The sequence below is a fragment of the Ammodytes marinus genome, assembly GCF_949987685.1.
Source record: "Ammodytes marinus genome assembly, chromosome: 14".
Lineage (NCBI taxonomy): Eukaryota > Metazoa > Chordata > Actinopteri > Uranoscopiformes > Ammodytidae > Ammodytes > Ammodytes marinus.
In genome coordinates, this window is record NC_137218.1 from 17,262,734 (window position 1) to 17,274,811 (window position 12,078).

Below are 12,078 nucleotides of genomic sequence, written 5' to 3' on the forward strand. Positions count from 1 at the left end.
TGCTTCCTCTAACACGCAACATATTTAGACAAACCGCAACATCTTTCAACAACACCACAGAGCGGTGGAAACAGGAAAGCTACTACATCCAGATAAAATGGTGAAGTTTTGCTGTTTGTGAATTACGGGAAAATTTACACTTATTCATCAACAAAATGACGACATCAAGGTCAATAGCAACTGCTGTCATGATTGACCTTGTTGAAAAAGCATGAACGTATGATACATTTTGGTGAACACAGATTCTCTACGTACGTGGCCAATGATGCTGTCTTCATTACCTCAAAAGGTGCATTTGTAATATTTTTTTTCTTTCATAATCATTATTTCACTCTAAGGTATTTTTTCTCAGAATGAAAAAAACACTCAGAGACCAAATATGCAGAGAAAACGAGTGTTTTTCAAGGGAAAGGTGCGCACGACAGTGAACAGCTGGGCTCATATTTTGGTTATTTGTGTTTAAATGTGTTGACCGCTGTGTGATGAAGACAATGTGACTGGTTGGGAAATAGATTCCTTCCCTCATACATCCCCATGTCTCACTTTAGATCTGTGAGAGCTGCTCGATTTGTCCAAAACAATCGCAGGAGGAAACAACAGTTTTAATGCCCCTTTAAATCTGGACACTTATTACGCAGGGGTTCTGCTGGGAGAAAAAAAACAAAGAAACCCTGCTACTAACAGCAACGTTTGGATCTCACGTGCATTTAAAAAAGATGACCGATTCTGTACCTTTGAAAAAACCAACAAAAAAACCAACAAATCCAAACTTGTCAAATATCACCATTTACTCAGCATCGCCGGTGTGGGGTGACAACCGTCACAAACTATGGTTAGAAAATGTGTTGAGTGAATTATATTGCTTTTGATTGAAGAAGACCAAAATAAGTCTAGTGCAAATCTCTTTTCTGATTTGAGAAGTGGTGGTTGGTGTAATGAGACTCGACTGTCATATCTGCTCTACCACAGCAAGAACACACCGGGTGATTTTGATAACTGGATAGCTGTCAAGTGGTATCCCTTTATGGTTTTTCCTTAATATTTAAGAGAACACTCCTTCAGAAAGAAAAAAAAAGTCACCAGTCAATGCCGTGCAACAATTTGGAAGGACACACCCTATTTATGATGTATATCCAATTCTATACAACCCATTCATCACCCAATGAACGCAGTTTACCAGCACAAAGTCAGTCTAATGACTCCTGTCTTGGGCGGGAGGATGTGCTTTGTCTTTCAGCTCACGTCTGGTCTAACGGGTGTCTTCTGTGCAGTTGTCTGTCAAATACATCTCTCAACTTGGAAATGTTGGAAAACTCACTCCAGTCCAGTGTTTGACAAATCATGTTATAAAAAAAGAAAGAAAAAAAACGTCCTTGCACATACATTAAAAAAAACTTTATCCCCTATGTCAAAACAGCAGTCAATACATTTCAAACAAGCTTGTTTCATAACAATAATAATAACAAAAAAACACAAACCAACTTGGAGCATAAATTATCAAATACAAACTGAAAACACATTACTGCAGCATATATCTCAGGGTTGCTTAGTTGCGATGTTAACTATCTTTACTACAACAGCTCAACTTCTGCCAAGTTCATAACTATAGAGGAGAAGAATTTTTTTAGGGAAATAATGCAATATCAAGCTAACGTAGGCCCAAAGAGAAAAAAAAAGCTTAACAAAATATACATATTGATCTCATAGTTTAACTCAAGTGTATGTTTTACAAATGCATCTACATACAAGATATGGCAACATCACGCCTGACAGCCAGATGAAAAGAAAAAAACTAAGCTTGCTGTGTCATTTTAAAATGTGTCGATATTTGAGAACTTCTGGCCTTACAGTAATTTAATCTCCTATTTTGAACACACAGAGCTGAAAAATGTACAGCAGATTCACCTAGAACTAGATCTTACAGTAAAATAATATGGTCAGATCTCGCCAAATGGTTTACATTCTGCTTGCAGATGCTGTGTGGTTATTACAAAAATATGTCTTGTGATCACTTCCATTAACATTTGGAAAATATTTGTGATATTTGAATCCATATTACCGTTTGGTTATAATTAACTTTTATTTTGTAGTGATGGCTGGCTTTGATGGGTTTTTTTTCAGTGAACATGAACGGCACTAATATTTGCTCACAGATCATGAGCACCTCAGTTACGTTTGACTTGAATTGCTGAGACTGAAAGTATCATTATTATTCTCTTTCCTTTTACTCTCTTTTTTTGGCTTAATAAAAAACCTACAAATATGTGCAAACTTAACATCTTGGTCCATCTCAAGTATAAATGGCTAAATGTCACAATGTCAGATTAGTATTTTAGGGACAGCATTATTAGACAGTGTCAATATTTGAACTACATTGCTTTAACAAAACTATTTCGATATAACTCTGTGTGAAGGTGAACAGGTCTACACTGGTTTGCTAAATGTGTGTACAAAAGACGTAACCAATGATTACTGGGTATTGGGTTTTGTTAGAGGAGCAATGCAACATTAACAATCTTGTACATGTTTTAACATGCAATAGTTTACATCACAGCTACTGTTGTCTGATTCATTTTTATGTTTTGTCTTATTTCTTATAAAAAAACTATTTTGGTCTACAATAGGCAAATTAAAACAACCACACAACTATAAACAACTGATCAAGTGACAAACACACAGATGCATTTTCACAAGCATCCTGCCATGAGAAGAAAAAGAAAGAAACCCTATATATAAAAAATACACACACACACCCACACACACAACTGAAGCAAACTATCCCAATCGTAGGAACCCCACACACATAGAAAATAAATATTATTTTCTCCAAAAAACTTAAATGATCTCAACCCTTCTTTGGTTTGGTTTTCTCCATTTGACTTCCAATGATTAGCATCCCCCTTTTACAAATTACCACTAGCAGCCCCTCTAGGAACATCATTTTGAATCTAAGTCTGCAAATCCGTTGTGGCAGACCACATGCTGGCTGAGACAGTGACCAACGTCTTGTGTGCTGAGGGAGAGCCTCCACTTCTTTTAGCTTTTTTGTTTTCAATATTTTAAGTTTGCGCACTATAAAAAGAGAGACCTACAGTGATAGCATAGTGCATGTTGTCTATATAACCAGTCCATACGAGCATAAACTGTGCTCAAAGCTTATAAGGATTGTGATCTTGTGGACATTTTTTGAATAAACAAGAGAGATTAGATTAAAACAAACTGATTATTATATGAGGGAAATATACATTTGATTGAATGTTTTGATGATGTTATGGGCAATGTTTGCTATGACATAATCAAATATCCAAGAGATCTGGAAAACCACTAAGCGCTGGAAAGCCTCCTTAATGTTCGGTTGGTTAAGTGTGGTTAAAAAGGTGCCAGACTAGGAGTTGGAATGATCTGGTCTTGAACAGGAATGCTTTATTGTTTAGTTACGCCGCTGCACACATTAAAAAATAACGAATCCTTTTGTTGAGCTGGACTAGGCCAAAAAGAAAGAAGAAAAAGACTACAGAGAGTGAGAACACAAAGAGGTTCCATGTTTAGTCTTCAGAGTATAAATCGTGCCTAAGTCTCCTCATCATTATGATAAAAAGAAGGTACTGGGGGGCCTGTTATCGAGGGACACTCAAAATACAGTATGTGCGCCATCAAAAACAAATGTGCCCCCCTGTGTGGACTGTGCTGTGTTAGACAGGACTGCATGCTTCATTTGGACTGATGGATGGTATAGCTACTTGAGGATGACGGCTGATTCCAAAAACCTCATCACGGTAGTGTAGTAACTGCATGATGTTTGGGAGAGAGTCAAAATATAATCTAGATGTTGTTATAGCTTATAGTTTTGCTGTGTTGAACTCTGAACAGCTGCTTCACCGTATGTGTGTAAAGCTCCGGAAACCTAAACAAAATCTGGAGTTTTGACTGTAAAATCTGAGCAGATGCTGTTTGTGTGTGTGTCAGTGTAACGGTTGGATGACAGGGACTAGCTACTGTAGATCACATTGCCTATATCAATAATGCTTCATTTTAACTTCAAACGTGTATGATAAACTAGGCCTTTCGATGGTGCATCTGTTAATCATAGCTGTTAAATCCTATTTTGTTCTTGAAAACTATGTATTATGGAGGATTTAAAGATTCAAAATAAAGGCAATCACTTGCTTTTTGTATGGCGCATGTTTTTTTCTGTAATATATTATTTTGTCAAAAGGTTTTACTGAAAAATTCTAACTTAAAAAATATTATTTTTAAAGAAAATATCCTGCTTGGTTCTCACATCTAATTTAACAATAGTGGTACCCATTAAAAACAGTGTCTTTTTTTACCCCCTAAATTTGGCACAGTAACTAGGCTGGAGAAGGTTAGAGAGAAAACTGTGGTAATTAGTCCACAGGGGACAGAATAATAAGCCATCCCGAAAACCCTTTATCTTGCAGCCATTCAGTCCTGAAACTTCATTTATGGGTTTTATTCTACCAGATTTTCTTTTAGTTTTGTGCTCATGTTGTTAAACCACCCGCTTAAAAACATTCAAATGCTGTGTGTGTGTGTGTGTGTGTGTGTGTGTGTGTGTGTATGTGTGTTCTCTGTTGCCAAAACCTTCGATTTGTAATCTCATTTTGCCTCCAAGTATGGGTTATAAATATCTACCATTTGTCTTACATTTTAATGACCATTTTTGTTTGTTTTTTACATTGCTCATTGCCTGCCCTTTACAATTCCAAGCTGTACATCAACAACAAGGCTGTCGGATAAAATAAAAACTTTAATGAGCGTTGTGGGGGAAATTGGGCAAAATGGGCTTGCATGTGGAAGAGCCTGTCATCAAGGTAAAAGCACAAATGGTGTACTTTGAAAATAACTAATAATGCAGCTGCCATTTACAGTAATTGCCAGTGGAAGTAACACATACCATGCTCGTAGAAGTTATTAATCTGAACAATGGCAATAATTACTTGATAATTTTTTATTATTATTTTTTTTTATCCGAACATTTGACTTGGATTTCCACTCAATGTGGCAGGAAGCGTGTACACTTCCCCTCTTCCAGTTCATGTGTGGCTCCCTCTGCTGTTCACAAAGTGCTACTGCCCTTTCTCCCCCCCAAACATACAGTACAGGATATGGCTTGTTTGCCAATGGCAAAAACTGAAAATAATAACGGCATGTGGAAAATGCCAAGCAGCAACAAGTGAGAGCAACGTAAAAGAGATAAAAACAAAGGTCATTCAAAAGGCAAGATTTAATATTTATTTTTGCCAGGAACCATCTGAGCCTACTGAACCTACAGTATTTGTATATTGTATTCCAGACATGAAAATGTGATGTTTATATTTTATATCTTTGAATCCTCCGAAACTGTATAAATGTATGATACAAAATAAAACTTGCAGATGTAGTCTTTACTGTATATGAATAGAACATTTCATGTATTTTAAAGGGTTCTCTTAGGATGCACTCACAACCACCTGGTCTTAGCAGAAATAGTATAAATAGTATATTTATAATAGACCATTGTGTATATACTGTATCTGTGCAATGTAGGAGAGAAAAAACAACGAATATTCTGTATAGTTGCTGTATGTACTGATAGGCACTTGATAGGCATATTACCTATATCCCAGGTACTGTATACTCTAGCTGCAATTATGTCGTTATCAAACTATGTGAAAATGTATTCTGCATCTGTGTGGAGGTGGTGATACTTAAATATATATAGTATATATGTAAGAAGTTATCTGTTTCACTCTTATGTGTACTGTAGAAGGCCCAAAACAATGATGTGAAGTATTATCTGAATGGAGTTTTTACTGTATTCAAGAAATCTGACTTATACTGTGTGGAGACTGACTGAAAGACTGACAGGAAGACAGACGCATGCTTATAAGAATAAAATGAACCTGTTCCAACATGACCCTCACCATTACTACCTTCCATTCCTTGTTTTCATCTCAATGCAAAGCTTATATGTATATATAGTACAATGTGAGATAGGACTCAATAACTTGACTGTCCTTTATCCAGTTGCATGAAGCTATGTATGTATTAACAACACTACTATTTAAAAAAAAAGCAGGAGGAAGCCTTAAATAAGGAAGTATAACGATGAATTTAACATACTGCAAGAAGGACAACAATGTACTGTAGACCCTGTGTCTCTACACTAAGATAAACAAAACATGAACAGTAATATATTTGAAACACAATACAAACAGCTGCAGGCTCAAGGCTATTATCTACTTTTCAATATGTTTTGTTCTGGAAAAATATGCAAACACTTTGCAAACATAAAGTGTAGACTTTTTTTCAACTAACAACTAGAAGAAGCACGATTGAGATAAGGACTTATTTGCACAATGTTGCAACTTTTCCAACAGTTTTTCAAACCGACTTTTTCGCAACACCGCGAGAAAGATAATTAAGCACCACCACGAGTAGCTGAAGCAGAATAAGGATTATACTGTATAACTATGGACAATGAAGAGCGTGTGATGCAAATGCAACAGGGGAGAGGGGGAGCCTGGGTATGCTATAGCACGTTATAAAACAATGGAGAAAAGCTTCTTCCCCTTTCAAGCCTGGTCTGCTATCAAAACACCTTATGATACAAGAAGTCAACTGACAATGGGACGAGTTATTAGCCCTCATCCAAACAACGTTGAGATTGGCTACTTTTTGTTTATTCCAAAACGAAAAAAGATAGAGAAACAATTGATAGTGTAATTCTGAAATCAAATATCTCAAAAAACCAACATCGAGCTACTTAACCTACTATTTAGACCAATGATACCACAAAGCTGGTTGTACTCATCTAGCTACAGTCAATAGTGCATTTGATATATGTGTTTACACAAAATATGTAAAATTTAGGTGCTATGAAGGAATGCTAGATTACTGAATACATACATTACACTGAAACAATTCATGTCTCTGCCTTTGCTTTTCAAAGAAGTGATGATGTCAGTTTGGCAGTGTTTAACTCGGTACTGAACGGACAACTAACACCAACATCATGAGCTGTGTGCCATACGTGTGGCAGTGCGGTTGGAAAGAGATCTCGGCAGTTGCTTACATATTCTATTTAGTGCATTGTCTGTTAAGGCATGAGATTACCCTCCACGTGCTGTGTAGAGACAAATATAGCACTAGCATGCAGCAATACAGCTACAAACAGGAACCATACAGTTTAGGCTTATATGCACACCATAGGAGACAGGCCCAATCAAATGTTTAATAATGTGCTACTTTAACTGCGGACTAACCTAGCGCCCTCTCCCTTTACGTGTGGTCAATGTTTTGTTTTTTTGTTTGTTTTTACAGCTGAGGAGAAACCAGCACACAGAATCTTTCATCAAATCTCAGGACAAATGTCACAGGTGCCGTATGAGCCCAAAGGGTTTGGAGAGTTGCTTCTCATAGTACCTGCGTTGCATATTGCAAAGGAAGCCCTACAGTTCAAAAATTCCACTTATCAATAGTTTGATTAGGCTAAAGAGACACTCACAGACATACAAACACCAAGGAAGGGACACAACTGTGTACAATTGAAAGACAGATATCAAAGAAGCTGCATTCCATAACCTCCCCACACCTTTATACCCACAGAAAATTGCTCTAGGACACACATATAATTTATGTTACACACACACACAATATAAATGTATTATCATGAATAATATAATCATAGTTATTATTATTATTACCTCCGCCAACGGAGTTGGACGGGTGTTGTGTTTATTATTACTGTTGTCGTTTCACTGTTAATGTTGTTTGGCTTGGATGTTCTTGTCTGTTTCTAAAATAAATGCTGTAGAATAACTGTTATAGGGAACTGACTCCATAAAATAATGAATTCAAAGGTTAAAACATAGATGAGCACACATAATGGTACATATTTAAATAAAAATAAATGCTTGCATTAACACGGCAGGAGTATATACTGTAGGTAACTGCAAGCAATAAAAAAGCCAAAAACCGCTGAATTATTTTATGAATAAATTGAAACAAAGCTATTCTATTACATGTGAACTACTCTACAACCAAATGTTAGATAAAAAAGCCTATTTTCTAAAACTATAATATCTCTGTTAACAGTAGTGCACTTATTGGTTTAAGCAGTGCAACATATATGCAAGAAAATAATGCAGTCCACTTATCAAGATTTAAAAAAAAAAATGTTTTCCTTTGAAATTGAATAAAAGAAAATCATAGAAGTTAATTTAAGGAAAATGATTACATATTAAGCACAGGCATTTTAAGAAAATGTGCAAAGTAGCACTTTGTTGTTGTTTTAATCTATAGTGAATCTTTTTAAGACCACTGTATGCAGTTATTCTTTTGACAATACAACCGCCAAAGTGTTTGCTCACATCAAGAGCAAATCCTTCAGATTGCAGTTGCAGGCAGTTGCACGTGTGTGTCTGTGTATCTGTGTGTGTGTGTGTGTGTGTGTGTGTGTGTGTGTGTGTGTGTGTGTGTGTGTGTGTGTGTGTCCTGTTTTGAGTAAAAAGCAATACAAAACAATTCAAATATCAGAAATAAGCCTTAAGTGATGTGATGCGTGGATGACAACTTGCACACACTAGCTTCCAAATCTATTCTGTACATGCTGTGTCTAGATTTTTATTTTTATTTCATTTTTTTTTTAGAAAAATCAGGAATGTATACTATTGTGTAGAAAGTCCATCTGCAAAGTGTGGTATATCGGGAAACAATGTGATTTCAATGGAGCTACTTGTTTTGCTTTGAAATTGTAGTACTTGCATGCCATTTCAGCCCTCATGGAAAGCTGAGACATAAAAAGTAATGCATTTAGCTCCCACATGCTGAAATAGCTTTGCAATAGTATTGAACGGGTTATACAGGGGTTTTAGAATGAGGATGGCATTTATTTCCAATTCAATTTTTGATTCAATTAAATCCCTTCCTCTTTAACATTTTTCCAATCAACAACTAAACTAACCCCTCCCCCCCACACACACACACCCTGTGATATAATAATTTGATCATCAAATTCAAACCATGTAGGCTGCTCAATAACAACAATATTTAAAGTGACAAATTATTTTTTTAATCTAGATCCCATAACAGTCAGGTGTGCGAGTTGAAGAGCAGCAATTATGAAGGAGAGAGTTTAGTCGCATATGCCAGCCTGCCATAACTGTGAATGTGAAAGGCTAAAAAAAACATCAGCAAAATGATCTTTCTTTTTTTCTCATGTTTTGAAATGGAAGAGGTTTACTAGCCTTAACAGTCTTTTAAGATATTAGTGGCAGTGTATGCAAATGAGTTAAACTCCACACTTCAGAAAAAAAGAAACATAATTTTGCTCAAATACTGTCTCTTCAACACACCGACATTTAGTCATCGTAATCTTAACCATCAAAATGCATGAACAATTACAAAACATAGGAGAAATATTCGTCACTGTCGCCTCCGACAGGAAATTACATTTGACGAAAATGATTGAAATTGGTACCTTAACAACAGCTGCATTATAATCCCTTAATACCATAGGAATAAATAAAACCCACTGTCAAATTAACTACTCTCCTTTTTTTTTAAATTTACATAAGAAGGCAATCTTGTGACCATCAGTATTTTTAGAGGGAATATGTAGCCCCACCCCAGAATTTTTTTTTTTGTTATTGTTGTTGTTGTTGTTGTAAATTATACCACAGTAAGCTTGGACATCTATAGTTTCCAAACTGGTCAGTATGGGTTCACAACTGCCATGATTTATTTTTCATGGCAATGTACACACACACACACACACACACACACACACACACACACACACACACATACGCGCACACAGACACACAGACGGACACATGCAGATACACAAACGCTGTCAAACACATATGCACATGTATATTCATCCAGACATATCTACACTAAAGGTGTGTTTGTGTGTATGTGATTCTTTCGTAGGCCTTTCGGTAGTGTTCAACACATAAATCAGTATTTTAGGAAAGCATACATTTAGAGGCCTGTAGTTAGGATCCATCCAGTAGATCAATATCAAACTACTAAGCCTTAAGGCCACCATCTTTTTTTTTCTTTTAGAATAACAGAAAAAAAATCATTTTTTTTGGGAAACTTAATGTGCCAGTGTCTATACTCATTACTCTTCATACCTCAAAACAAGAAAAGGAAAATCTAGTGCCATTTTATTTGTCATTCTTTTTGAAAGAAGTTTATCTATTAGTACTTATCCATCGGAGACATGCATTCGCATGTGGTCATTGAAGTGCTCCATTTGGTCGAACTTGGCAGGGCAGACGGAGCACACGTAGGTGGTCCCTTCTTGGCAGCTCACTTCCGCAGCTACACCCACTCCTGTTCCAACCCCAGCCCCTACTCCAGCACCGCCGCAAACTGGCATGGCGAGGGCCACCACTCCAGCTCCAGGCTCAGGGACAGCCATAGGTATGGGGATGGAGACGGGGCCCGGGGTGCCCGCGCTCCCCGACAGCCCTGTGATGGCGCTGCCTGTGCTGTGCAGGGCCATGTGCCTCTCCAGCAGGGTCTTGTGTGAGAACTTCTTTTTGCAGATGTAGCACTCATAGGACTTCTCTCCACGGTGCAGCCGCATGTGGACGTTGAGGGAGCTCTTCTGGGTGAAACGCTTGTTGCAGATGCTGCACTGGTAGGCCCGCACCCCTGTGTGTGTCACCATGTGTTTGATTAAGTAATCCTTCAGGGAGAACGAGCGCCAGCAGATGCTGCACTGGTGAGGCTTCTCACCTGGATGTACATGCAAGACAAAAGCATTAAAATAAAAATAAATAAAGAAGAGAGACAAGAGACAGAGACAAAAGTTGACCATTAGATTTACAAATGGTTTGAATAACAAGTGCAGCAACATTGAATGCCTGTAGCCAGCAGTGTTACTGTTCTAAATCAGGAACATACCTCAGGCTTGAATTATTTAAACCTGTATTAGCTTCGTTATGATGCTGGTTCCACTACGTAGTTTGTGCTGTATGCTACATCATTGTGAGGCATGGTTTCCTTAAATGCAGCTCTGATGCCCAAATTGCACAAACCTAATATTTTATAAAAAAAATGTAATTGTATTGGATATCAAAGCAAATAATTTATGCATAAATTTGGTATTTTTGTCAGCCTCTTAACATGTAAGCTCCTTTTACATAAGTGTCTTTGCTGACATTTTGGGCTGTAAAATATTAACATATTAATCATTATTACGTGAATCTAACAGGTGGATAAAGGGACTGACAACATTGAGAATAGGCGAGTTGTATCATGCAAGTTAATGAAGTCCTGCTTGAATTTTCATTATTTGGTAATGATATTTTTGTTGTTGTTGCTATAAACAAGCAATTTATGTTGCATTTATATTGGACGGCAATACAATATTATGTTTAATCATACTGACATCCTCTTTTTGAATACTATTTTTTACAAGATTGAGTAAAGGTAATCCATCATTGGCTGACATTGGAAGTTCACTTCTCCCCCATGGGACTGATCGATCACTGACTCATCCCTCTGCTACGCATGATTGTGTGAGTAAAACAGGAGATTTGGTTTTGAAATGGCCTTCACAGCTGGCTACGGCCAAGCAATGGATTGTAATGAATAATAATGGCTATATGAGTAGGCAATTTTTATGAGATCATCTAATTATATGAAATCTAATTCTTTCTTTCTGTGATGATGATTTTCTGCAGTGCTAGCAGAAGCAAGCATAGTACAGTGTAACATGCGCTGCGGGACAAATCTACTGGCATTGCATGTCAGATATAACTGATGACAAATATATTAGTCAACTTTGACCGTGAATTTATATGTTTCCATATATAAATAGCTTGCAAACAAATACTATACACGACAGTATACAGTATGTTTTATGTGTTATGTTCTAGTGTTCATATCGTAATTCAAATAAGACCTGTTGTCCCCCAAACAAAAAATATTTGAAATATATATATTATATATATATATTTATTGTATTCTTCAACTACAATAACAGCTACTACCATTATAAATCAATTTTGATAATACAATCAAATAACTGAGCTAAATCAGATTTGAAAAAAATCA

General features: G+C 36.7%; 1 protein-coding gene across 1 annotated transcript in view; it reads right to left on the minus strand.

Moving 5' to 3' along the window:
• Positions 1–1,380: 1,380 nt before the first annotated feature.
• zbtb20 (zinc finger and BTB domain containing 20) overlaps positions 1,381–12,078 on the minus strand; it is a 29,492-nt gene continuing 18,794 nt past the window's right edge. The window contains exon 4 of the mRNA XM_080041094.1: positions 1,381–10,755. Coding sequence (XP_079897220.1) covers positions 10,220–10,755 — 536 coding nt within the window. The 3' untranslated portion in view covers positions 1,381–10,219. The remainder of the gene's footprint in view (positions 10,756–12,078) is intronic.